A 27,812-nucleotide genomic window follows, 5' to 3' on the forward strand; every position below is an offset into this window, starting at 1 on the left:
TCTACCTTATAGGTGGATCCAGACTTAATGTAGTTCTTGTCCAGGATGTTGTCCAGGACGGGGTCCAGCTCCTCTCCAACGTCCTCCAGCAGCAGGGGCCTGCCGAGGGACAGGCTGTCCTCCAGGTGGGAGCGGAAGTACTTGTGGTTGAGAGACGTCACCTGAGGGAGAGGAAGGGATATGAGGGGAGGAGGGATAACAGTCTATATTAACTTCATGTTTGAACTCATGTAAGAACAACACAATTAATCCAATTACATTAGTCATTAGTATTAGCAATATTCATTGGTATAAAGGCGAAAATGTATGTGTTCTTAAGGTTTGTGTGTGTCACGTGTGGATGTGTTTGTAAATCATGGTTATTTTGGTTAGTTGATTTTTTTCATCAAGTATCTTTCTGTCTTTCTCTATTCACCACATTCATTCTCATTTAAGTTATGTTGATCTCTCTCTCCCTCCCCACTCCTTCTCTCTTGCTCTTTCCCTCCCCCGCTCCCTCCCTCTCTCACCCTCTCCCTCTCCCTCCCTCACCTGCAGGCTGTGATCCACTTCCCGGTTCTTGACCCAGATCTTGCCCTGCCCCTGGGGGTCGATGAGCAGTGGGTAGCGTGAGGCCTTGGTCACCACGATGCCGTTCTGGATGGACAGGTCATCGTTGGGCAGGCCCTGCAGGCTCCACTCCCCCACCGTGGTGCTGTCCACCAGCATGCTGATCACATTCACGTCCTGGTGGGAATAGTGTTCAATATAGTGGAGGTGAGTGAAAGACTGAATAAGTTGGTAGGTTCGTTAGTCAGTCAGTCAGTCAGTTAGTTCATCAGTTAGTTAGTTAGCTAATCCACGAGTGAGACAGTACTTTAATTTTAACTCTAAGTATATTTGAATGCCATTTGTAGGCTATATCTCTTAAAGATGCTATATACAAAAAAGGGTTAGGGTTATTGTTATTAGTTAGCTGGCTAGTTAGCTGGTCCACTAAATAGTTTGTAGCTACAGTGAGCCTTACGTGGCTGTAGTAAGTAAGACAGGTTGTCAGTTCATCTAGTCAGTTCGCTATGTGTTGGACAGGGGAGCCTTACATGGCTTTAGTTATTTAGCTAGTGAATTAGCTGGTCGGTTACTGGCTAAAGTTGAAACTCTTACGTGGTTGTAGGGGATGTGCTGCTGGCTCATCTCTGTCTTCCACAGGGAGAGCAGCAGGTTCCTGAACTCCTGGTTGAAGGGGCCAGCGTAGGAGAGGAAGCCAGTAGCTAGCAGCACATCTCCCACCAGACGCTCAATCTGGCTCTGGAACAACATGCTGCTCTCTGTCCAGCGCACCTGACGCACACATAGACACACACACACACACACACACACACACACACACACACACACACACATACACACACACACACACACACACACACACACACACACACACACACACGGATGAATGGATGGCTGTGTGGATGACTTAATTCATGGATGGATGAATCAGTGAATAGATTGATGGACGGATTGGTTTAGGGGAGAGAGGAATGGCCCTTGTTCAACTTCATTTAAGATGTACATCACACTTTCTCCCGGAATCAAAAGAATCCCCTGGCATTACAGGCCTCAGTCAGAACATGAGGAGAGGCCCGGGGTGAGGAGGCAGTGCTGCACCTTCTCTCCCCCCAGCCCGTCGATCAGAGCCGTGGCGGTGGTCATCTTGTTCCTGCAGGCCTGTGCACCGTCCTGCAGCTCCTGCTTCTCCTTCATAGCAGAGTCGTACAGCGCCTACAAAATGACACCAGTCTGTTCAGGGAGTTTCATTTCTCTCACAAACCATGAGCATGTCAGGTGAATGTAAAACATGTACAGACATATTGTGTTCACTTGGATTGCAGAAGCACATCTTCACAAAGGAAATCATTGTTTGAGTAAAGGAAATCATTACTTGTCGTGTGCGCCAGTCGTGTGTGTCAGTACCTGCACAGCGTCCAGCTCTTGCTGCTTTGCGTCAAGTTGTGCCTGAGCGTTAGACAACTCTTCCTGGGCCACCACCAGACGGGCCTCCTGCAGAGCCAGGTTAGCCTGGACACCAGCAGACACACAGTCGGCAAGCAGAGAAGCAGACAGGAAGCACAAAAAGACAGACAGGGAAACACACAGACAGTTAAGGGGTAGACAGACAGACCCAGAAAAAGGATACAATGTGAGGCTTGTGTGCATGCATGTGTGCTTGTGTGTGTACCTTCAGGGGTAGCACTTCCTTGTTAATGGAGAAGAAGTCGACCATGGCCTCAGTCCAGGCGCAGAGGCCGGCTACGTTGCCACAGATCCTCTTGGCCGACTCCAGGTTATAGTCCTCCATGTCCAGGTAGGGAGCCAGTAGCTCCACCATCTCCTCTGTTATAGAGTCCTGCAACACACACAAACACACACACACACACACACACACACACACACACACACACACACACACACACACACACACACACACACACACACACACACACACACACACACACAAACTTTTCTCTTCACAATTTTCTACTTATCCTATTGAATGAGAGTGTGAGAGAGATGGAGACCGATACAAAGAGTCAAGAAGAAGATGAAAGACAGACAGGCAAGCAGACATATACACGGAGCAACAAAACAGTACAATCAGATAGTATTTGGGACAGAGAGACAGGCAGATAGAAACGAGAAACAGACAACGAGGCAAATATTTGGACAATCTTAGACAGGGGATTTCCCTGGCTGATTCTCAATATAGACCCTGGCTGATAGAGGGACTAATCCATGACTTTACAAGTATGCCGCTGTGTATGTGTGCGTGTGTGTGTGTGTGTGTCAGTTTCTTCATGGGTCTATTCCACAGTAGCGTTAATCTCATTTAAATCCTGGTGTGTATTTGCGTTGCGTTGTCTGACGTCAGCGGAGAGCTTCCCGAAGCAGAAACCCTGACACACACACATCACCATGGCGATGACAGACCTGACCTCAATATTGTTTGGCTATTCCCTCACCCCTACTGTGTATATGTATATATGACAATGTGCAAATATATGTATATGTTTATATATATATTTATGCATATACAGTATATGCACGTCTATGTCTATATAGAGATTGTAAGTGAGTGAGTGAGTGAGTGAGTGAGTGAGTGAGTGAGAGACCTTGCTGAAGTTAAGCAGCATGCTGAGGAAGCCAGAGTTCTGCATCAGCTTCATGGCCTCTGTCCAGGAGGGCCTGGGACATGCCCGCTCTGGGTCAGCCTTCACCGGGTCCACCTGGTCAACACACACACACAAAAACACACACACACACACACACACACACACACACACACACACACCAACAAAACATGTATGATAATCAGAGGAGGAAGTGGACAGAAGGGAATGTAATAATATGGGTCTAAACAAACCAAGGTGTATTTCTACGATCCAGCCCTCAGTTTGATTCACCTCAGACGGTGCTTTTGCGTCATGCTTTTGTAGCCCTTGTTGCTAATTCAAGGGCATTCATTCTTACTAGGCTGGCTCCAGTTGGATAACCCTATTAATATCTTAACTGTTTGCGTTTCTGTGTGTGTGTGTGTGTGTGTGTGTGTATGTATGTATGTATGTATGTATGTATGTATGTATGTATGTATGTATGTATGTGTGTATGTGTGTGTGTGTGTGTGTGTGTGTGTGTGTGTGTGTGTGTGTGTGTGTGTGTGTGTGTGTGTCGGACCCTTCTCTGGAACAGCAGCAGCACAGAGTCCATGATCCTCATGATGAGATGAGGAGGCTTCCCCAGCTTCCTCACCGTCGCTATGTCAGCTGGCTTGATAGTCTGGAGGGGAGAGACATTGGGACGCAGAGAGAGAGAGAGAGAGAGAGAGACATACGTAGGGACACCAAGGGAGAGAGAGAGTGACACATGGGCCCAGAAGGAAAGAAGGATAGAGGGAGAGCAAGAGAGAGATTTTTATAATTTCTATAATTAGCATAATCTTTTTAGAAATGTATTGATTATTACTCTTATTTTGAATTTAATTCTTAACTTCACATTTCAATTAAATAAGTAAGTAAGTATATGTTTCCCATGCCAATAAATCTCTTATGAGAGCCTTTTTTTTTTCGTGCGTTTACACTGCCCGAGGTAAATTGCCTGCTTGAGCTAGCACCCCAATTTACCCTCCCGGACTCTACACACATTGGCGATTTGGGTTTCATTCTGATGTAAATGCGATGGCTCCGAGGTACCGGGGGGGGGCTTGGGTAGAGGTGTTGCTGCATTGTCTAGACAGAGACAACGCTGCTGATCGTCATGGGAGAGAAGGTGATGCAGTCGCATTAAATGAAGATGGGGAAAGATGGTGCGATCTACAAGAAAGACGCAGATGAACTTTCCTTGCAAGGCTTTTGTCGGGATAAAAAACGGGTCAGCAAGTGGTCAGCAAAATAAAGAATGTGTTGGTGTTTTTGCACTTGTAAATAGTTAATCGCGTTTGTAGCCTACACTCAGATGTATACTCTGTATATATATTCTTGCATGCAAGTCTCTTGAAAAAAACAAAAACATTCATTGTATGCAAATTATTCTAAAGAGGTCTACTCTCCGCGCGCAGCCCCGCCTTCTCCTGTGAACCAAGATAGCCCGCTCCGTGAGGACGGGGGATTTTACCCCCTCGGTTTTAAGCCGGTTCGGTCGTGGCTTGGCACTCCCGGCGATTTCACCATTTTATCTCAAGTTTCCTGTGTAAAACAGAGGGGGTCGTTTGTCACGGTGCGCTTTCTTGGTTCACTGGAGAAGGTGGAGTCTAGACCTCTTTAGAATAATTTGCATACTCCTGAATGTTTTTATTTTTTTGACACCCACATGCAAGAATGAGTTGACGTCTGAGTGTAGGCTACAAACGCGATTACAGTTTTCACAATTGCTTAAACACATTAATTGGAACATCAGACACAATGTGCACAACCTGAAACTCATGTACCAACTGCAAGACCAATTCTGCTGAACTCCAAGCACATTTTCTGCTTTAGACTCAGATTCCCATTCCAAACCACACATTTTTCACAACACTACACACAATTCTCTATATCTTGCACACTCCTGAATTCCCTCTCTTGGTGTTCACACAGAACACACTGCCAATCACATTTCTAAACTCCAAAGGCTGTTGTGCAATTAGCAATCTGCAATTTGCTATAGAAGGGTCACATAAAAAAAGACATGACACTAAAGCACAGACATTGAGTAGTATCATTCTATGAGAATGTTGATAATGGTGATGATGATGAACATCATCATTATCATTATTTAGGATATTATCCATCTTATGGTGGAAATGTACTGGATATAAGTATTGACCCTTATGGGTATGTGTACGTGTATGTATTTATGTAGGTAAGTGTATGCATGTATATGCAAACACACTGTATGTATGACATTTGTTTGTTACTCTTAAAAATGTGACAAGGGGGGGCTTGATATAAGCTGAAGCTTCTGCCCTACCCTTTGGTTACGACCAATACAAATGCATTCATTCGATCATTCAGATGTTTTGTTTACAGTATAGCCTATTTTCTGTTATCTCTTTAATTTCATCCCGTTTGCTGTGATTTACTGCACATTTTGGATACAAATACAGTACTTGTTGTTACTGTAAAGTATTGTGTGTTGTTTTCTATTTGAGTGCACCTAAAACCATTAGATGGTAATATTTTACACCCAACAGGTGACAGTGTAACAATCAACATGCAAAAGCATAATTCTACTGATGAAGCATTCATAGTGTTTTCCATTCATACTATAGTGTTTTCCATTATGCACACCAGTGTTCAATGGGTGATTAGAAATGTCTACTCATATGATGTATGTGTTTGCCATTTGAAAATAAAATACCATTTAGTGAAGAGTTAACACTGTTTTGAGGGCAAAGTGTGCTTTTGCAAGAGAAGTGTAGGATTTTGTAATCTGTAACTATGGATCTGTAACTATTTACAAGTGCAAAAACGCCAACATATTCTTTATTTTGCTGACCACTTGATTTTTATCCCGACATAAGGCCTCATAATAACAGTTCCTCTGCGTCTCTCTCGTAGATTGCACCATCTTTCAACGTCAGTTTAATGCGACTGCATCACATTCTCCCACATGATCAGCAGCTCGCAGATTTCACTTTCTCTCCAGTTAGAACTGCTCATGATGAGATCACTGCGATGTCTCTGTGGAGACACCTCTACCCAAGCCCCCCCCCCCGAATCTGCAGAGCCGTCGCATTGACATCAGAATGAATTGGTAAATTGGGGTGCTAGCTCAAGCAGGCAATTTACCTCGGGCAGTGTAAACATGCAGACCGTACCACGAAAAAGGCGTGCATAAGACGGCATATTTGGCAGTGTAAAAACGCCTTTAGGGAGATCACTCCATCTCTCTACCTGCAGTGCAGCCTCAGCAGCCTGCAGGGCTGGCTTGGCGGCCTCCAGTTTGGTTTCCGCCACACTTTTATCGGCCCCTATCTCCTCCACGATGGCCTGGGCCTTGTCCTTCACCTTCTGCACCTGCTGCTTCACCTGGAGGAGGGGGAGGAGGAGCAGAGGGGAGGAGAGGAGTAGGAGAGGAGAGAAGGTGGGAAGAGAGGAGGGGAAGAGGAGAGGAGGTGAGGTGGGAGAGAGGAGAGGAAGAGGAGAGGTGGTGGGAAGAGAGGAGAGGAAGAGGAGAGGAGGTGAGAAAGAGAGGAGAGGAACAGGAAAGGAGAGAAGGTGGGAAGAGAGGAAGAGGACAGGAGTTGAGAAAGAGGAGGAATATAGATGAGGAGAGGATAGAGAGTGGCAAATGGAGAGGGAAGGTAAGCAAAGAGAACAAGAGAGGAGGGGAGAAAAGAGGAGGAGGATGTTTATGTCAGTACATTTTCTAGACCTACACAGAGCATGCACGTTTCCTTTCCTGTATGAATAGCTATCTGACCTTTTCAGCAGCCTGGGCTTTGACGGTGACCTCCTGCAGGACCCCGTCAGCCTTCTGCGAGGCGACCGCCAGCTCACGCTCCTTCACCACCAGATCCTTGGACAGCTGGCTCACCGACTGCTCCGCCTCCATCAGCTTTGATAAGCCTGCATCAAGAACACATGAGCTCTGGGTCATATCAAGAGTTTCATATCTGGGTATCTGGGTCGGCTCAGGAGGTAGAGCAGGTTGACTGGTAATCAGAAGGTTGCTAGTTCCCTGAGTAAGACGCCTCACCCTAACTGCTCCAGAAGAGCTGGCTGTCGCCTTGCATGGTTGACTCCGCCGTTGGAGTTGTCAACGTGTGTAATAACCGTTTTAAGTCGCTCTGGATAAAAGCGTCTGCTAAATGCCCTTAATGTAAATGTAAATATCTAAATACATTAGAAATATCAATGTTGATATTTGAGGATAAGTCATTGATAGGTTCTTGATTCATAACGGATTGATTGATGAGTTGTAATAATTGGTTTAATTAGTTATTTTAGATGGTGTTGTTGCCAACTGTACCAAATGTAAAAAAATTACAAATCATAAAAAAGCACCTTTCGATGCCACAAACCTGTCTTCATGCGCTCTGCCAGCATGCCCACGTGGGAGATCTTCTCAGAGTAGATGATTTTGTAGCCATCGATGAAGGATAGGTAGGACTTTGGCGTGACGTAGGTCTGCCGGCGGAACCGCTCAAAGTACTCTGTACACTTATTTGCCACCAGGTCCTGAGTGCACGGTGTTCAAGGACTCACTTATTATAATACATTTGCATGAAAACAAAAAAAGCATACATGCATTTAAATTTAACACACATATGCATGTTTCAATCTGTCTGTATCCTTCAGTCAGAAAGAATCATCAATATTTTAAAATAACTTTCATGAATTAAGCTAAACATAACCCCACATATTCTTTCAATCAGACGCTGTAAATGCAGTCATTGTCCACTTGTCAATAATGTTGCACTCATTGTATTCTAGTGTGGTTTGGTTTCCAGTCTTGGCTGGATGGTCTTGTTAGGAGTTTCTGTGGTCTTGCTTCTTTTCCTGCTTGGCGGTTTATGTGTGAAAATAATATAAGACAGTATTTTAAATAGTGAAGACTTCCTCATAAGGAATATTTAAGTTATTGGTTGACAAGCAGGCAAAGTGGTCAGTATTATGTATTCTTTCATTTGTATTAAAGCGATAAGCTAGGTTTGTTCTAACTTCTGTCTCGCGGCACGTTGTCTAGGTTAATGTTAGCCATGTATAACAAAGCAGGGAACTGAATGTTCTGTGCTTTGAGCTATCGAATACTGCATTAAACAGCAGTAAAAGGAACCAGAGTTTCTCATGTGATCATAGACGCCTTTACCTGGAAGGTTCCCATGGTCTCCACCACACTCCTCTTCACTTCCTCTGAGCAGCGGAAGTCCTGGAACTGGGACAGGAAGTGATGTGCCACGGCCACCAGGGCGTCCCGGGGCCAACGTTGGAACCAGTCCACCGTGCAGCCGGAGATGAGTGCTGGGAACTGTGGAGAAACACGCGTCAACATTTAGCGAGACACATTTGTTCAGAGCAACACACAGTGAATTCAGGGACAGAAGCTGTTATGGCAGAGCAGGTAGGGGCTAGGCATCCTAACCTTCGACTACCTGCTCAAAGGTTTCGGGTTCGAACCCAAATGTCCTGCCCTGTAGTCAGAGGTCTAACCCCTACCTGCATTAATGACATTAAATATTCTGTAATTATTAAGTAAACAGTATGATCCACTGTAGATTTCTTGTTGCTGTAACGCACAAACAGATAACATGAAATGCATTTGTACTTTCAAGTTTCGCTTAAATGAAACCAGCGTGCAAATCACATCAAAGCTGCTGTTTCGATCTCACCTTCAATGCGCGACTGCGGAACTTCTCCCCAACCGGCGAGAAGCAGAGGACGACATGGAGGTTGCTGCGGACCCGGGACAGGAAGAAGTCGTAGAGGTTCTCCTGGGTGGGCGGGCTGCGGGGGAGTTGGCGCTTCATGGTGGCAATGAGGTCCTGAGTGATCTCATCCACCTCGTCCCGGGCAAACAGGTTGGAGACCTCCCCGCTGGCCAGGACGTTGTTCATGTACTCTGAGGAGGAGGAGGAGGAGGAGAAGGAGGAAGAGGAGTGGAGGAGAGGACGAGGAGGAGGAGGGAATGATGTGGTGGATGAGAGAGGATAAGAGGTAGAGAAGGCGGAGGAGGATAAAAGGAATTTAAATCCCATGCAACAAACTTTTCAACAAAAGGATGGAGACAGGATCAAGGAAAAGATATAGAGACAGAAACACTTGAAGTAAGGCTTGTTTGTCCAGCTTCCTGTCAGTCCACCAGGTACCTAGAAAGGCCTCGTCCTTGATGTCGTTATCTGTAAAGAGGAAGGTGACGCCTTTTCCCTGCTGTCCGGCGATGCGGTACAGAGTCTTCAGGTCCTCCAGGAGGTTGCTGCTGTTGTACGTCCTGCAAGACAGACACCACAACAGCAACAACAAATTACATGCGAACCCATTTCAATCCGTGTGTATTCATTCTATATTAATGTGTGTTTGTGGGGGCTTCCCATCAGTGTCTGTGTATATCTGAACCTGGTGAGGGTGATCTGGAAGGTCTGGTAGCCAGCGATGAAGGACGCCAGCCGGGTCAGACTCTGCTTCCCTGAGCCCCCCACCCCCACCAGCAGTGCGTTACCCTGGGGGGTGCGCAGGATTCGTGAGATCTTGATCAGGTGGGAGATTGCATCCTGCAGAACAATTTGAAGAACCAGAGAACACAGATTGATCAAGACTCAATGTGATGGTGGGGTTAAGGCTTTAGAGCTGCCTTTACGACTGATCATTTAAAGGTCCCATGGCATGAAAATTTCTCTTTATGTTTTTTCTAACATTTGTATGAGTTCCCCTAGCATCCCCTATGGTCCCCCAGTGGCTAGAAATGGCGTTAGGTGTAAAAACGAGCACTAGGGAAACTGCTCTGCCTTTGAAAAAATGAAAGCTCAAACGCGCCAATTTGGAATTTGGCCCCATATGTTGTCATAAGGGGGAAGGTTACCACCCCTTTCTCTGCTTGGCCCGCCCAGAGAATTTTGCCCGCCAATGAGACAAGAGTGAGTGAGTGTGTGAATACACACACTGTAACGCTGTAACACTATAAAGTATTGTACACTTCTTTGTTATTTGGATAACCGTTCTGCTGTTGGTGTTATGGCGCATACCACACAACACAATAACACAAGGTTGCCTAAAGCTCCCATTTGGTGAAAAGACTAGACTGCGTCGGGTTCTTTGACGTCTCTTGTATTTCCACAACAAGACTCGTAGTGGGGGTTATCTCGCCCATGGTTGAGAAGGAATTGGGAACCTCAACATGGAGGAGAAAGGGATTGTGGCCTGCTGCCCGCTGCTGCGGGCAGCGGGCAGCAGGGCTCTAGCGGGAGACAATCGCGGGCAACAATCCCTTTCTCATCCATTTCGCAGTTCAGTCTTTACTTAAGATTGACGTGGAAGTTGAAGAACCAGAGGACAGACGTCGGAGAACCCGACGCAGTTGTTTGAGATTCATAATATCATCCAGAGCTAGCGCACACAGCTTTTGGCCGTGATAATATATATATTATATTATATAGATATCTATATACAGTATAATATGATATTATTTAGATATAGAGCTCCAGAACTCCCGCCGGAGTGTTCAGTGTTCCACTGTAAACACAAGCGAATGGTACCATGGCGGCAAGCTGCTCAGGGACACACCCCCACCCTCCACCTTGACCCACCTCTAAAAAACGGCACGTTTGTGGAGAGCTCATTGTGGGACTGGCTCGTAGTGGCTGTAATTCTGTACCAAGGCTGAATTTCTTGAACGTCTTCAAGTACTGTATTAGGGGCCCACTAACACCTATATAAAAGCATCCATAAAGTAGCATGCCATGGGATCTTTAAAGGATTGATTGATGGATGCATTGATTGATTGATTTGTTTTACCTTGAAGAAAACCAGGTCCATGGCTCCGCCCCTCACAGCCTCGTTGTACTGCTGCTGGAAGATGGACAGGCGTGCTGCCAGGGAATCCACTGATTCGATTGGCTCATACACCTGCAGGGAAGACACAATAATCGATATAGTCAATATGTTGGTGTGCAGACGTTACTCAGAAATAATCAAACAAACAAACAACAAACAACAAACAAGCAGACCTTGGGGGCGTCCAGCTCTGCATCGTCCGCCTCATCCCCCGTTGGCTCCGGCACCTCTTGCAGGAAGTCAACAAAGTAGCTGTTCCACTGCGCATGCTCAGTCACTGCTATTCCATGATCCTCCACTGTGATCTGCACCAATTGGTGAGTTAGAACTCGAAACACAAACACACACACACACACACACACACACACACATACACACACAGTAATACTCATGTCACAGAGCCACACACCTTCTCTATGATGGCTTCGAAGACTTGGCCGTCTTTGGCGTCGATGAAGCGGTCGGCGATGACCCGGGTGCACTCGTGGTGGAAGAGAGCGGACATAACCTCTGGGCTCTGGCACACTTCAGACTGCACCGCCAGAACCCCCTGAACAGAACCAACCAACAAAGAGAACAACCTTCTGTTCAGAACACCCTGAACAGAACCACCCAATACAGAGAACTACTTTCTGTTCAGAACCCCCTGAACAGAACCAACATAGAGAACCACCTTCTGTTCAGAACCCTCTGAACAGAACCAACCAACAAAGAGAACAACCTTCTGTTCAGAACCCCCTGAACAGAACCAACATAGAGAACCACCTTCTGTTCAGAACCCCCTGAACAGAACCAACATAGAGAACCACCTTCTGTTCAGAACCCCCTGAACAGAACCCAACACAGAGAACCACCTTCTGTTCAGAACCCCCTAAACAGAACCCAACACAGAGAACCACCTTCTGTTCAGAACCCCCTGAACAGAACCCAACACAGAGAACCACCTTCTGTTCAGAACCCCCTGAACAGAACCAGAGCCAACACAGAGAACCACCTTTAGTTCAAGTCACATGATGGTAGGATAAACAGCAGACACATTGCGTCCAATGGTACAAGCAGAGACAAGGTGAAGCACAACTTGAATCCGTGTTGTATCATGGTTCGTACAGGACAAAGATTGTTTGTTTGTTTGTTTTTGCTGTGGTCCCAACCTGCCATATGCGACTCAGGTCCCTCAGGTTGAATATGTAGTGGAACTTGGCAGGTGACGGCAGCATCTGGAGTATACAAGAGAGGAGAGGATGAGAGAGAGGGGAGGAGAAGAAACAGAGAGAGAGAATGTGAGGGGAGGATGAGACACAGGTGTGAGGAGAAGAGAGCACATGATGAGGATGCAGCGAGACGGAAGAGCAGAGCAGAGATAAAAAAATTGTGACACTTTTTATCTCTGTGATTCAGAAACCAAAAAAACAACAACAAAAAAACGGATCAAGGACAATTCCAGTCCAGTTCCATGTGAGAACAGCCCCATCTCGCAGGCTCACATTGTGTTCCTCTCTGAAGATCGGTCTGGCCTCAATCACGTTAGAAACTCAGGGGAGGGAGTTTCATCTCATGCCAAATTAAGACATGCGCAAAAATCGGCGGCACCCAAGGAAAGTGTCTAACTAGTGTCTAACTATCAAAACTGTCTTGAGCCAAAATAGACTGAATAACAAAGTAGAAAAATCTGCCCTTAAGGCTTTTCTCAATTTAGAAAATGTTTTTGCTTTACTTCCAACCGGATTCGGCAAGAATGAAGAGAACACGAGCGTCACTCTGAAGAAGGCCACGACCATGCTTGGAAAATCAATTGCTGGCCAGCCAAGGCCAGACTAATATTCATTGCGAAACCGCAAAAATGAACAATGACAACGACAGCAAATGATTCTCACAACGGAAAACTCTCTCTCCGTTAGTACCTTGGCCTTGATGGCCTGCCACATCCTCCTGGTGGTGGGGACCAAAGCGCCGGCCAGCGCACACACCCCCTCGGGGAAGCCCCTCTCTGGACTGAAGTAGCCCTGGGCCAGGGTGCAGAAGATCTTGTCTATGGAGGTGTTGGAGGGCAAGGTGCAGTTGAAGATGGAGAACTGCCGCTTCAGCCTCTGAGGGATGTCGTTCCTCCCGCCGCCTGGGTGGATCATGGCGGCAATCATCTGGAAACCACCAGGGATTCATACTGTATGTTCATTCAAGAGGAGTCATGTGTTCATGTCATACACAGAACAGTCTGCTAGCAAGACATTAAACATGCAGATGCAGTTGGGATAGCAAACAATTATTTTAACTGTATAGCATGCATCAGTAATCGTAGTATCACAAAATGTGTGATACATCTTTATTTATGTATTTCTTTATTTCTTTATTTAATCAATGTATTGCTTTAGCTTGGTTATTTATGTGTTCATTAAATTAATAAGTAAACCACCACAAATCTCTTTGCCAACTCCCAGTACCTGTACATCCACTACAGTGATGAACTCCCCCGGTCGGTCCAAACTGTAGAAACCACCCTGCTCCATCAGCTGCCGCACAATCTCATTGGTTATCTGAAGGAAACAGACAGCAGGGATATCAACAATCTGATTGGTTGTAAAACCGGTACATTTTTTAAACGGTTGGGAAGATGCTAGTTTTATTTGTTCCTAAACGTAGGTATCTTTATTGTTCATCTTTAAGTTCATCTCTGTTACGTCTACAGTTTGAACTGCAGAGACCAAACATATCTTTCCTTGGAACTGGATAAGCAGAGAGATAAACAGCCAAAGAATAAAACATGATGGCCGCAGAATGACCAGACCTGGTCTCCCCATTCGTTGATGACGGGCATGTTGATGTCATCTACAAAGATGGTCATCTTCTTGCCGGCAGGCGGGCCGTAGGTGGTGCCCATGCGCTTGTCGATGTAGCTCTCCACGTTCCTCTGGAATATGTTGGGCAGCGTGGCCGACGAGAAGTTGACCCCCTTGCTGAGCTGCAGCTCGGGGTCAAACTTGTTGGTGTAGCCCTGGAGAGGGAGACGTTTGAGAGAGTTGGCAGCTGCTGCTATGTGCTGATGCTAATGAGTTTCAATAAACTTAATAAACTAGCCAGGTCTTCAACCTGGCTACTTATTAAAAAAGTAGTAAACTATAAAATACTATGAACCAACTAGAAATTAAAATAGAATAGAGTAAATTAAATATATCATATACCAAATATATTTCTGAGCATTAAATGTTATCCATTCAATATTGGATATAATACAACTATATATTCTTACATACAAATAAAACATATTATTTCCAATAAAACAAATCCATATACACAACTAAATAAACAATAAAAAGAAATTGATTCTACAGTTTTGTACAATTGGACTTCCCCACTGAAACACATTTGCCATCAGTACATAAGGGCAATGGAGCACCACAACATGGTCAATAAATGTACTGCATTTATGCAGCACTTCTATAACCAGTGGCCACTCAAAGTGCTTTACAATATTGCCCAAAATTCACCCATTCATGCACACATTCACAGAGCAACGGCGGTGTCCACCATGCAAGGCCACAGCCAGCTTGTCAGGAGCAGTTAGGGTGAGGTGTCTTGCTCAGGGACACCTCGACACACACTAGCAACCTTCCGATTACCAGTCAACCTGCTCTACCTCCTGAGCCACATGCTGCCCCATGCATGGTATCTTTCTCTCTGTGGGACTGACCCGGATCATGACGGTCTTGGCAGTGCCCTGTTCCCCGGTGAGCAGGACGGCCTTGCCCTGCTTCATGATGGTCTGGATCAGGAAGTCCGTCCGCACGTTGTCCACGTTGGGCACCAGGATGGAGCCGTAGTCCGGCACACTGTCTGCAGGGTACAGGTACTCCGGGACCTGGAGACGTGGAGGAACCGGATAAGAAACAACATCAGTATAAGCATCCCTTGTTTTGAGACTTGAGGGAACTCTAACCATCGTGTTGAGGTGCATATTGGAAGAGATTAGGGGTTTGGGCTACAAAATGGAATCGTCCTGTGGAGATATACAATTTTCTACCTCGTTATTTGATAACACAAAGAATGGAGTCACCAAGAGGGTTGCAAAGGTTTGTAAAGGTTTGCCTTAATAAAGGGTAGGTGAGGAAGGAAACCATGAACCCTCCCCTTCTCACTCATTAATCTACTGCTAGATGTACTATCTACTGCTAAATATCAGACCTTGTTTGACCAGTGTTCCCAGTCTCCATGGCTGTTGACAGTGAACTCAAAGATGGTCTGGTCCTGCTCGGTCTTGGGCAGGTCAGGACGTGAACTGTGACCCTTTAGAATAGAAGAACCAAGTGGGGGATTACTGAAAATATACAAACACAATTAGCCCCCACAACAAAGTAACTCAAAACAAATGTAAAAACTTATATATCACTTAGTGTGCAGATCAAGTTGTAGTGTGAGTGTGTGTGTGTTTGTGCGCTTGTACCTTTAAGAAGGCCTCTAACTTTGCTCTATCTTCCAGTTCCAGCAGAGCTCCCAGTGACCACATGACCGCAAACACAAACAGCCGTCCCAGGTCGCCACGGCTACGCTGTCTCTCCTCCGAGGCAGGGAGAAGGCCCTGGACAACACACACACACACACACACACACACACATAAACACACACACACACACATGCACACACACACAAAGATGAATATACATAAACACACAGATAATAGGACATGTCATAAACTATAAAATACAGAAAGGAAACTAATCCATGGTGCTGCTATTCAAATAATAATAATGAGATCTATTTTATATAGCGCAATTCATATCAAGTCATCTCAAGGTGACAAAACTATAATACTGATTTGGTTTGAAATGTCACTGGCTTGGCCCCAAAGCCAACTGGCTTTGGGGCAACTACAATTTAAGCTTAAAAGACTAGAGTAAATGTAGTAGGTGTAGGTGTAGTAGGTGTAGTCAAGGTACCTGTAGAAGGTATTAAAGGTACCTGTAGAAGGTAGTAAAGGTACCTGTAGAAGATAGTAAAGGTACCTGCAGAAGGTAGTAAAGGTACCTGTAGAAGGTAGTAAAAGTACCTGTAGAAGGTGTAGCAAAGGCACCTGTAGTGGGTAGTAAAGGTACCTGTAGAAGGTAGTAAAGGTACCTGTAGAAGGTAGTAAAGGTACCTGTAGTAGGTGTAGTAAAGGTACCTGTAGAAGCAGTGGCGATTTCTCTAAGACTGAAATTTCAAAAATTAATTGGTCAAATATATACTGTTGTTAAAGGTCCCATGGCATGAAAATTTCACTTTATGAGGTTTTCTAACATTAAGTTGAGTTCCCCTAGCCTCCCTATGGTCCCCCAGTAGCTAAAAATCGCATTAGGTGTAAACCGAGAAGTAGCTATCTTACTCCGTCTTTGAAAAAAGGATTGCTGAAACGCTTCGATTTGGCTTCCGGTCCCTTATGACGTCATACGGGACCAGGTTACCTCCCCTTTCTCTGCTTGGCCCGCCCAGAGAATTTGGCCCGCCAATGAGACAATGAGCTAGGACCATGCGAGCGCCACATGTGTGTGTGTGAATACACACACTGTAACGCAAGTGTTCTTTGTTATTTGGATAACCATTCTGCTGTTGGTGTTATGGCACATAACACGCAACACAATAACGCAAGCTTGCATAAAGCTCCCATTTGGTGAAAAGACTAGACTGCGTCGAGTTGGTTGAGAAGGAATTGGGAACCGCAACATGGAGGAGAAAAGGATTGTCCGTTGGAGCCGGGCATCCAGCGGGGCTCCGACGGACCGCTGCCGCGGCAGTGGGGCTGGGCGGGCAGCCCCGGGGGGTCGGCCAGTGGGGCTCCGACGGACCACTGCCGCGGCAGCGGGGCTGGGCGGGCAGCCCCAGGGGTGGCCAGCAGGGCTCTGACGGACCTCTGCCGCGGCAGCGGGGCTCAAACGGACCACCGCCACGGCAGCGGGGCTGAGCGGGCATCCCCGGGAGCAGCCAGCGGGGCTCCGATGGACCGCTGCCACGGAAGCGGGGCTGGGCGGGCAGCCCCGGGGGCGGCCAGCGTTCAGCGGGCAGCGGGGTTGCCGACCTTTGGCTTTCATAAGACGAAGATCGGGGGTGAACCAAGGGGCGGGGACGGTGAAAGAAACATATCTGTTTTTTAACGGCGCAAGGGAATTGAGAATTGAGAATTGAGAAGTCCGGTGTTATAATGAGAGACCAGATCAACAGGGGTGGATAGGTTGTGGATGTCAGAGAGGCAGAATGAGTGGATACTTGAAGTGAGAGTGGCAGGGTTAATGTTTTTTATGTTCCGGAATGAAATGAGCCGTGGTGTTTTAGAGATGGAGAGAGTGAGTTTCACTGTAAATGAGAGGAGAAAGTGGTCAGTCATGGGGAGTTCATCAGCTGTAATATGAAGGGGTGTGACACCAGAGCAGCAGATTAAATCTGGTTGGTATTGTCCATGTGTATATTGAAATCACCCATCAAAATTATGTTAGGAGAGAGAGAGGATAGATGGGTGAGGAAAGCAGAAAAATCTATTAAAAAGTCACTATTCGGTTTAGGGGGACGTTGGACAGTAGCAATGATGGTTGGAGTGGGACGGGCACAGACACCGGCGAGACTTTCCAACTCTCGCGATAGATTATCGTGATACTTCCTCCCCGGCCGGAGCCACGGGGTTGACAGGTGTAAACAAACCCACTAGGAGTGGAATCGTTCAGCTGGGAATAGTCCTCGGGCTGTTGCCACGTCTCGGTCAAGCAGAGAAAGTCCAACTTACGGTCGGTGATGAGGTCCTGGATGAGATGGCCCTTGCCCGTCAGAGAGCGAATGTTGAGCAGAGCACATTTGAGAGCGTTGTCGCAGCTGGTGGTGGTGCTAGCCGACCGACCCAGGCGGGCCAGCACGCCGTGGTCGACTGCCCGGCTAGTGGAGCGTGGAGGGCGACGAGACCGGTGTCGAGAGCTGGACCAGATGGACTTTATTGCTGTTGAGCTGTTGTGGTGAAAACTCCGGTGGGACCCTCGGTGGATGTATCTCCGGCGAGGCTGGAAGGTGATGTCCGGGTGAAGGTGGAGAGCCTCGGGCGTAGGTCCAGGCAGGTGACAGCGCAGCTGGAGCAGGTTGGTGGCCGAGTATTGAAGCAGACCCGCGACTGGCAAGTGAGCGGGCAGTAGAAAGAGCCACAGACATACGAGTAGGATGAATGTCCTACCGGACCTCATTGTGAACGAGGACTCGGGCAGCGTCGACGGCCAGAGAAAACGCCAGGTGGGGCTCAAGCCAGGACAGGACAGGTGAGCGGTAGTTGGGACAACCGCAGGCGATAGTGCCGGCAAATTGCCGGAGTATTCTTAATGAGGGCAATTGCACTGTCCGATTGAGTCATAAACCAAGTCATGAACGTTAAAAAGTTAAAAAGTCACCGGCGAGCAGCGGCAGCAGTCGTGCCAGCGTTCACTCGCTCCGGACGTCCCGGATAATAATATTCTTCTGCGTGCAAGCAGAGTCACAAAGGCCAATATGTTTTTATAACTTTTCCTTACTATAGAATGTCTTCGGTCTGTGATACCAAATATAGCTACTACTGCATTGGGTTGGAAATCAGTATTGAGCGCCTCGGATAGTGTTTTAAAGATCATAGACCAGTAAGTGACCAGAGCAGGGCATGACCAAAACATATGGGTTAAATTGGCAGGGGTGTGATGGCATCTGTTACAACTAGCATCTGAATTAGGATATATTTTAGCTAATCTTGCTTTGGAAAAGTGAGTCCGGTGTAGAACTTTAAATTGTATTATACTTAATTTTGCACAAGAAGTGCTGTCATTCACTCTTTGTAAAGCACAGTTCCACATGTCATCTTCCACGTCTTTCCCCAATTCATCTGCCCAGTCCGCCCTTATCTTCACGATGGTTATGGTTTTAAGAGAAGCTATACAATCATGTATTCTAGAAATTAGCCTTTTTGAATTAAACAGGGATTCTAGCAGATCATCTAAGCCTGACACTGAAGAGAAATTTGGAAAGTTGGGGTCATGGGTCATAAGGAAGTGGCGTACTTGAAAATATCGAAATAGGCTAGATCGAGGAAGGCCAAATTTTTGTGATATTTTGTGAATTGAAACTGGCAAATACACAATTTATGTACATATATCTTTAAATTTAGAAATGCCTTGTCTTCGCCAAAAAAATAATGTAGCATCTATTCTAGCTGGGGGGAAGAGGTGGTTATTGCATATAGGGCTTAAGCTAAGAATATGTTTGCAACCAAAGTGCCGTCTCATTTGAAACCAGATCTTCAAAGTAATGATGACAATTGGGTTGTTTGTGAACTGGGAAATAGAAACGGGAAGATTGGAAGTGACCAGGGCGGTGAGAGATGTTGAGATGCATGATGTAGCTTCATAGTGGCACCAGTCTGTATCTGGAGTATCAGTATGAAGCCAAAACATTATTTTTTGAACATTTGCAGCCCAATAGTAGTAAAAAAGATTAGGAAGAGCTAGGCCTCCCTGTAATTTAGGCCTCTGTAGAAGCTCTATATGTACCCTAGGGTTTTTGCCATTCCAAATAAAAGAAATAAAGGCGCTATCAATACCTTTAAACAAAGACCTAGGAAGGTGAAGTGGGATACATTGAAACAGGTAGAGGAATTTGGGGAGCACACTCATCTTAATGAAATTCACTTTACCTGCCAAGGACAAGTGGAGTGTTCTCCATTTCTTTAGATCTAATTTGACTTTATCAAGTAGAGGAGCAAAATTTTCCTGGTAGAGGTTTTTCATATCTCTAGTGATGTTAATGCCCAAATATTTAAAGCCGTTTCTAGACATTTTAAACGGTAAAATATTATCCTGAATTTGAAGAGCCAAGTTGTTAACAGGGTAGCATTCACTTTTACTAAAATTCAGTTTGTACCCGGAGAATTTACCAAATCTTAACAGAGCATGGATGATATGAGGTACACTAAGAACAGGGTTCGAGACAAATAATAGTAAATCATCTGCATATAAGCTTAGTCTATGCTCATCTCCTCCTCTAAGAATTCCACTTATTGATGGCAATGATTTGAGTGTGATGGATAAGGGCTCTATGGCCAAGGCAAATAACAGTGGGCTAATTGGACATCCCTGACGGGTCGCTCTCGACAGGGTGAAGTACTGTGATTGCCTGCCGTTTGTAACCACAGAGGCCTTGGGTGAGCTGTAAAGAAGTTTGATCCATGAAATAAAATTTGGACCATACCCAAATTTCTTTAAACACGTGAACAAATATTCCCACTCAACCCTGTCAAAAGCTTTCTCTGCGTCCAGCGAGATGACCACCTCAGGTACCTCACTGGACGCAGGGGAGTGAATAATGTTCAAAAGCCGTCGGATATTTGTAAATGAGTGTCGGCCCAAAATGAAACCGGTTTGGTCAGCAGAGATCACATCAGTCATTGTGGTTTCTAGGCGTAGGGCAAGAGCTTTAGCTAGGATCTTCACGTCACTGTTTAGGAGGGAGATGGGTCGATATGAACCACATTCTGTATTCTCTTTACCTGGCTTAAGCAGGAGAATAATCTATGCCTCAGTGAGTGTTTGTGGTAATGACCCATGGGATATAGAATCCATAAACATTTCAAGTAGAATTGGGGATAGTTTCTTAGAAAAACTCTTAAAAAATTCTATTGGATAGCCGTCGGGGCCAGGTGTCTTACCACTTTGCATTGCCATTATTGCTTTAATAATTTCAGACAGTTGCAATGGGAGTTCGGTCTTAGTCTTATCCGTTACCTTTATGGAGGGAGCCTAGAGATCGCAAAAGAAATGTTCCATATCAGTTCTATCACTGGTCGCCTCTGATGTATACAGGTTAGAATAAAATGAGGTGAATGTTTCATTAATTTCTCCCGGGTCAATAGTTAAATCACCATTTGGTTTCTTTATTTGTGAGATTTGTTGAGAAACAGATTGGGACTTAAGTTGGTGTGCTAAAAGGCGGCCAGCTTTTTCTCCATGCTCATAGGCATATCCACGTGATTTTAACAACATTTTTTCTGTTTTACCGGTTGACAACAGGTTGTATTGAGTTTGAAGGTCAAGCTTTTTTTTATAGAGTTCAGGGGATGGAGACGTAGAGTACTGAGAGTCTACTGCGCTTATTGATTCAATAAGCTGGTCTTGTTCAAGTCTACGCATCTTATTGATTCTTGCTGAATATGATATAATCTCACCTCTGATCACAACCTTCAGTGTCTCCCAAAGCAATGAGGAGGAGATGTTATCTTTTTTATTGGATTCTATAAAGTTATCAATTTCTTTGTTTATCAAATCACAAAATGAACTATCAGCCAGTAAGGTTTTGTCTAATTTCCAAGGAGGACGTTCCGAAATGTTAGGAGGAAACACAAGATCTAGTAAAACTGGGGCGTGGTCAGATTCAACTATGGTTGAATAATCAGCTCTTGTGACAAAGGGAAGAAGGTTTCTATCAATAAAAAAATAGTCTATTCTGCTGTATGAGTGGTGAACTGGGGAAAAGAAGGAGAAGGATTGACCAAGTGGAAAAAGAGAGCGCCAGGGGTCAACACCTCCTATTTGATCCATAAAAAAGATAAAGATTTTTACATTTTTGAGGGGTCTGTAGATTTAGGATTAGAGCGGTCCAGTATTGGGTTAATTGTGCAATTCAGATCACCCCCTAAAATTAATTGTTGTGAATTTATGTCTGGTATTAATGAGAAAACTCTACTCATGAATTTATCATCATCCCAGTTTGGGGCATATATATTAACCAAAACGACAGGTTTGTGGAAAAGTAGCCCAGAGACCATGACAAAGCGCCCCTGTGGGTCAGAAATAACAGTGGTAGCACTGAACTGAATTTTTTTATGTATCAATATACCTGTCCCACGTGTTTTGGAATTGAAACTTGAGTGGAACATCCACCCAAGCTTCTCTGAGTCTAATTTGATCTTTTAACACCAAATGAGTTTCTTGAAGAAATGCAATTTCACATTTTAAGCAAACAGCTTTTGACCATGATAATATATGTTATATTATATAGATATCTAAATATAATATAATATTATTTAGATATAGAGCTCCAGGACTCCCGCCGGAGCACCCGGAGTGTTCAGTGTTCCACTGTGAACACTAGCTCATGGTACCGTGGCCGCAAGCTGCTCAGGGCCACACCCCCACCATCCACCTTGACCCGCCTCTAAAAACGGAGCGTTTGTGGAGCGTTCATTGTGGGACTGGCTCGTAGTGGCTGTAACTCTGCACCAAGGCTGAATTTCTTAAACGTCTTCAAGTACTGCATTAGGGGCCCACTAATACCTATATTAAAGCATCCATAAAATAGCATGCCATGGGACCTTTAACATTTCATCGACTAATAATGCGTTAAAACACATCCATCTCGAAGACGAGTTTGTTCAGAATCAGCTGCTTATCGCAGGTTGGCTGACTAGATTTCCTTCTCATTCATTCTGTAGCGTCACAGTGCATTTGTCTGTTGAAGCTCAGCGTCCATCCACTTCAATGGGGCTGCATAGAACAGCTTTTTTTAGTGGGTCGAAAGTCGACGGTCATTGGATAATTCTGCGATTATGTCCTTCCCATGGACGCTCAGCGTCTCTGGGGGTGAATGGAGGAGTGGGCTGGCCTGGACGCTGAGCTTCTGCATGATGATTGGAGGGTTGCAAACGACTGAGTTGCCGTTTGATTGACATGGAGTTGGACAGTGCAATGCCTCAGCTTTACAAACTGTTCTCATTAGTGGCAACAATCGGAACTACTAACTGCAGGTGTTTGTGTGTGTGAAAGTAGCTTCTCCTGTTTAAAGTGGCTCAAGTCCTACACCTGTAACACAATGGGCCAAGGCCGTTTAAGCAGCCTAGCTCTGCTGGCCATGAGAGGACACTGGTCAAGTCACTGGAAAAGGAACAGAGAGCAGAATTTACATATAAATAAATTGACAATTTATATGATGTAGGCCGAAAATGAGCTTCCCCTCTTTGAAAGACCAGCAGCCGCCACTGTGTAGAAGGTAGTAAAGGTACCTGTAGAAGGTGTCGTAAAGGTACCTGTAGAAGGTGTAGTAAAGATACCTGTAGAATGTAGTAAAGGTACCATTAGGTGTAGTAAAGTTACCTGCAGAAGGTAGTAAAGGTACCTGTAGAAGAAAGTAAAGATACCTGTAGAATATAGTAAAGGTACCTGCAGAAGGTAGTAAAGGTACCTGTAGAAGGCAGTAAAGGTTCCTGTAGTAGGTGTAGAAAAGGTACCTGCGGAAAGTAGTAAAGGTACCCGTAGAAGGTAGTATAGGTACCTGTAGAAGGTAGTAAAGTAGATGGTAGTAAAGGTACCTGTAGATGGTAGTAAAGGTACCTGTAGAAGGTAGTAAAGGTACCTGTAGATGCTAGTAAAGGTTCCTGTAGTAGGTGTAGTAAAGTTACTTGTATAAGGTAGTAAAGGCACCTGTAGAGGGTGTAGTAAAGGCACCTGTCCAAAAGGGGTTACAGTACCTGTATAAGGTTGATGGTCTGCTTGATGTACATACACTCGAGGACCTGCATTTTAGGAGAAACGGCCGTAGAGACAAAGTCCACCAGATCCTGAAGGAGACAGAGGAGGACAGTTGAGGACATCAACGACAAAGTAATAAACTCTCTCTTTCTTTCCTTTCTACTCTCTCTAAATCCTCACTCCTTATCATTGTATTCTCTGTTCATCCGTCTCATAATTTCCTATCCACTCTCCTCTCCTTACCCTCTCTCTCCCGTCCTCTCCCTCTTCTTACCTATCCACTCTCCTCTCTCTAACCTCTCTCCCATCTTCTCCCTCTTCTCTCCTCCCCTTCCTCTCCCTCTAATTATCTCTCCACTCTCCTCTCCCTACCCTCTCTCTCTAGTCCTCTCCCTTTTCTATCCTCTCTTCTACTCCCCTCTCCTTACCTCTCCACTCTCCTCTCCCTACCCTCTCTCTCTAGTCCTCTCCCTCTTCTCTCCTCTCTCCTCCTTCCCTCCCCACCCCACCTGGTAAGATCCGTTGAAGCAGTCCTGTAGTGGCTGGGCCTGGTTTTGGGGCAGGGCCTGTAGCCAGGCCTGCAGGATGGGCCTCCAGTCCAGCACAGAGGAGCTCATGAACACCATCCCGTTGCGGGACACCGTGGCTGGGGAGGCGTTGTCGATGTTGTGGGGCTCAAACACCACCTGCGTAAGGAGTGGTTTCAGACATGTGTCGATAAAAGAATCAATCACTCTAGGGTTTGGAGCAGTATATAAAAAATAATATATCTTCTTAACTTCTCAACGTTTACTTATTCTATATTAAACTATTCAACATTAATTAAATTTCACATGAAAATACAGATATACAGCATACATAGACAGAGGAAACATTGACATTTAATAAAATAACAAGTACAATAACAAAATAAAAACTGAAGGAAAAAAGGAAAAAAGGAAAAAATAGAACACCTGAAAACAAAACTGTCCTGTCTATTTTAGTACTCCCCCATAATAATCCCCCAGACAGCTCACATAAATTCCTCATACTTCATGCCTAATGTTGACATGAAAATACTTTATACTAGTACGGAGCCGCCAAAGTGACATGAAGGAAAAAAAACGACCGACTCCCCTTGGGAGCGGGTCTGCGGACTCCAGCCCCGCCGGACCAACACACACACACACACACACACACACACACACACACACACACACACACACACACACACACACACACACACACACACACACGCAGCCTAACTCTAGCCCCAGGAAAGGAGCGACACAAACGGCGAAACGCTGGTCCGTGTCCCCCTCGGGAGCGGGTCTGCGGACTCCAGCCCCGCCGGACCAACACACACACACACACACACACACACACACACACTCGCAGCCTAACTTTAGCCCCAGGAAAGGAGTGACACAAACGGCGAAACACTGGTCCGTGTCCCCCTCGGGAGCAGGTCCCCCCACTCCAGCCTCGCCAGGCTAGAGGCTGGAGGCTGCAGGCTGGAGTCCACGGACCCGCTCCCGAGGGGGACACCGTGTACCCCTCGGGAGCGGGTCTGCCCACTCCAGCCTCGCCAGCCTCGCTCCTTTCCTGGGGCTAGAGTTAGGCTGTGCGTGTGTGTGTGTGTGTTGGTCCCGAGGGGGGCACAGATCAGCGGTTGGGTGCGTGTGGGTCTGGCGGGGCTGGATCAAGATCTCGCAAATCAAAGTCAAAATCTCGCAAATCAAAGTCAAAATCTCGCAAATCAAAGTCAAGATCTCGCAAAATACAGTCAAGATCTCATAAAATAAAGTTGAGATCTCGCAAAATAAAGTCAAGATCTCGCAAAACTATAGTAAGTGTTTGTTGCCAGTACATGTTTTGTTTTTTTTCCCTTCATGTCACTTTGGCGGCTCCGTAATACTTGAAATATAAAGTGATTGAAAATGTTGATCTTCCCCCAGTTGTTATTACCCTGAATCCCCTGTCCAACAAAAAAAGTAAGTTACTGTTCCAGGTGTGAAATAAACAGCAGCAGGGGGCAGTGATTCACCTTGCAGCAGGGAGCCATGGCGATGCGGTCTCCGTTGGCAAGGGTCAAGGTTTTATTGTCATCAAGAACCGAGTTTAGGTTCTCGATCCAGATTGCGTCCACTGGACCGTCCAGGACGATCCATATGTTTTCCCCCTGGATAACACACACACACAACATCAATATTACAATATAGGTTTATTGGTTAAGTCATGTTTCTACATGGGCTCATATTTTAGAGCTGGTTGCTAGGAGACGTTTTTGGATGCTCAACAAAGCTGCTAGAGCGTTTTTGGATGCTCAACAGAGCTGCTAGAAAAAAAGAGTGTGTGCATCTGTTTTTATGTGTGTTTCTATGTGTATTTGCTTATTTAAGAGATTGTCTTGTGTGTGTGTGTGTGTGTGTGTGTGTCAAGTGATTTTAATCCTTGCTGTGTTTTAACCCTCACTTGACGGGGTGGTACTGATCTGAATCTGTGACTGGGTTCACTCCACAATAACCAGGCCTTTTTTGAACTCTTTATCCTTTTATTTCTTTTGATTGTCCACAAGCCAGGCATATAGCATAGTGTAGTATAGTGTAGGTGAAAAACCTTAAAACAGGAAAACACCAAATTTTACAATCATGCAAAATTCTTGTGAACAGCAGGACTCAAAATAATCAGTTCTCAAACATTGTTTAAACAGCTCAAGCTTCAGTGCATACATAAGAGGTGTAACCATGTTTAACTAAATTACAACACAGACATGATACTAATGGAGCATAATGAATTAATAAATACTAATCAAATACACAATACAAAAGTAGCAGCGAGTGAGTTAATTTAATAAATATATAAATATAAATACATAAATATCTATATAAATATCCACAATACATGTTCACACTTATCAATGTAATACTTTAGCTATTAAATGTTTGTAGTAATTAAATACCCCAATTTCCCCGTTTAAATAGTCCCTGTAGAAAAATAAACCAACACTCTTAAACCATGTCTTCACAAATAGTTCAATCACTCAAATACAACAGCATCCCACATATAAGAATTGAGCCGTCTAAAACACTGAATTAAACTCATTGTAACACCATAGTTTAACAATACACATCGCACACCGTGAATGAAGCACTCTGTGAATATTTGCTTACAAACAATGAGGCTACAGCCCACACACGCAAATGTTTGTTTCTAAATGTATCCAAATGTATCTAAATGCCACGATAACGTGCAGCAGCGGCAGCAGCAACTAGTAACACTCGCAACAATGTAACAAAAGGAGATCGCGGTCTTACCGGCTGTCAGTTCAGAGTTTTCTCAGTACTTATTTGCACACAGCGCGGGGAATCATTTACAATGGATACAAAGTTTCCTTTTTTGTTTGAGTCTGCCGCGTCAATGGCGATTTGCCAGTTTTAAGCACACATCAAAGGAAGTGTCCGTTGTTCCGGGTGCACACAAGTAGCGATTTTTTGTTCCGCCTGACTGCACTCAGCAAAAGGGGGCGTTTGCCGCGACACCTCCCACTCAACCTCTTCGTATTTAGACTAATAGGTTGCAGAATTTAAAGGCGAAAGCAAACACTACAGAGCTTATACTACTTGCTCCTCTACAGGCAAAAGAACTAGAAGTCGTCTGACATCTCTATGCAACACCACTCCATTTGGCCTCTCTTTCCAGTCACTGGAAGCTTGGGACTGGACTGCTGGCTTTTGATGCTGAACTGAGGCACAGTTTCCAGGTGAAACAAGAACTTCAACATCTCTTACGATGCCCTTTTTATCTGGTGCCACAGCGACAACTCTTCCCAGCCTGAACTGACCCCGCAGGGCATTTTGGTCACATAGCCACACAACATCCCCCACGGCGACATTTCTCTCTGTGGTGTGCCATTTGGATCTAATGAACAGATTTGGGCCGGCAAGCTGGCACCACTCTTTCCAAAAGTCATTCACTTGGGTTTGAATTTCCCGAAGGCGTCTGTAGGGGTAGTTGTCAAAATTAAAAGACTTGAAGTCACCACTGCGAGATGCTCGCCCTAGAAGGAGCGTGTTTGGTGTGATGTATTGAATGCGACCCTCTCGACTCTGTATTCTTGCATCAATAGGCCGCTCATTGGCCAGGTTTGCTGCCACATGGAGGGCCGTGAGGAACTCATTGAAGGTAAGGTTTGCCGACTTGCCCATACTCTGAAGAGCCCTCTTGGTAACTTTTACTGCAGCTTCAGCAGCCCCATTTCGATGCGGTGAATCGGCAGGTACCACTTTCCATGTCCAGCTTGTCCCATTTCTTACAGCATACTCTTCCAGGCTTGCTATATCTTGGC

The 27,812-nt window shown here is 45.4% G+C and overlaps 1 protein-coding gene across 1 annotated transcript in view; it reads right to left on the reverse strand.

Moving 5' to 3' along the window:
* dnah5l (dynein, axonemal, heavy chain 5 like) overlaps positions 1–27,812 on the reverse strand; it is a gene marked incomplete at its 5' end in the record, with an annotated part of 93,279 nt that overhangs the window by 12,474 nt on the left and 52,993 nt on the right. The window contains 28 exons of the mRNA XM_084474872.1: positions 6–161; positions 532–726; positions 1,144–1,320; positions 1,648–1,761; positions 1,954–2,058; positions 2,219–2,386; positions 3,150–3,263; positions 3,712–3,813; positions 6,408–6,542; positions 6,937–7,082; positions 7,538–7,694; positions 8,326–8,484; positions 8,846–9,075; positions 9,323–9,444; positions 9,570–9,724; positions 10,965–11,075; positions 11,177–11,308; positions 11,413–11,553; positions 12,155–12,220; positions 12,905–13,141; positions 13,442–13,534; positions 13,786–13,992; positions 14,689–14,856; positions 15,180–15,281; positions 15,439–15,573; positions 23,485–23,574; positions 23,995–24,171; positions 25,512–25,646. Of these exons, the coding sequence (XP_084330998.1) occupies positions 6–161; positions 532–726; positions 1,144–1,320; positions 1,648–1,761; positions 1,954–2,058; positions 2,219–2,386; positions 3,150–3,263; positions 3,712–3,813; positions 6,408–6,542; positions 6,937–7,082; positions 7,538–7,694; positions 8,326–8,484; positions 8,846–9,075; positions 9,323–9,444; positions 9,570–9,724; positions 10,965–11,075; positions 11,177–11,308; positions 11,413–11,553; positions 12,155–12,220; positions 12,905–13,141; positions 13,442–13,534; positions 13,786–13,992; positions 14,689–14,856; positions 15,180–15,281; positions 15,439–15,573; positions 23,485–23,574; positions 23,995–24,171; positions 25,512–25,646 (4,029 nt within the window). The remainder of the gene's footprint in view (positions 1–5; positions 162–531; positions 727–1,143; positions 1,321–1,647; positions 1,762–1,953; positions 2,059–2,218; positions 2,387–3,149; positions 3,264–3,711; positions 3,814–6,407; positions 6,543–6,936; positions 7,083–7,537; positions 7,695–8,325; positions 8,485–8,845; positions 9,076–9,322; positions 9,445–9,569; positions 9,725–10,964; positions 11,076–11,176; positions 11,309–11,412; positions 11,554–12,154; positions 12,221–12,904; positions 13,142–13,441; positions 13,535–13,785; positions 13,993–14,688; positions 14,857–15,179; positions 15,282–15,438; positions 15,574–23,484; positions 23,575–23,994; positions 24,172–25,511; positions 25,647–27,812) is intronic.

Source organism: Micromesistius poutassou (genome assembly GCF_964030765.1).
Source record: "Micromesistius poutassou genome assembly, chromosome: 11".
In the NCBI taxonomy this organism is placed as follows: domain Eukaryota; kingdom Metazoa; phylum Chordata; class Actinopteri; order Gadiformes; family Gadidae; genus Micromesistius; species Micromesistius poutassou.